The following is a 294-nucleotide window of genomic DNA, read 5'->3' on the forward strand; positions in this document are numbered from 1 at the left end:
AACACAAAAATAAAACAAAAATGAAGATAGACGAAACAACACAAAAAATGACTAAAAATACCAAAGAAAAAGGAATGCCTCCCATAAGCGCTAAGTTTACAGTCTTCAGCCAGACTTTTCACCGCTGATGATTAAGTAGACGACGTAGGATCTTCCAAAGGCAATTCCTCACTCTCCGAAATTTCCAGTTCCAAGAATGGCTTCAACCGCTGACCATTGACCTTGAGAGCACTTCCATTCTTAGGATCCTGGATTTCGATGGCTCCATGAGTAGAAACTGCACGCACTATGAAT

General features: G+C 40.5%; 1 protein-coding gene across 1 annotated transcript in view; it reads right to left on the reverse strand.

Annotated features, from left to right (window-relative positions):
* Nucleotides 1-227: 227 nt before the first annotated feature.
* Nucleotides 228-294, reverse strand: part of LOC132168052 (uncharacterized) — a gene marked incomplete at both ends in the record, with an annotated part of 3,268 nt that continues 3,201 nt past the window's right edge. Inside the window, one exon of the mRNA XM_059579119.1 lies at nucleotides 228-277. Within this exon, the coding sequence (XP_059435102.1) occupies nucleotides 228-277 (50 nt within the window). The remainder of the gene's footprint in view (nucleotides 278-294) is intronic.

The sequence above is a fragment of the Corylus avellana genome, chromosome ca1 (genome assembly GCF_901000735.1).
Source record: "Corylus avellana chromosome ca1, CavTom2PMs-1.0".
Lineage (NCBI taxonomy): Eukaryota > Viridiplantae > Streptophyta > Magnoliopsida > Fagales > Betulaceae > Corylus > Corylus avellana.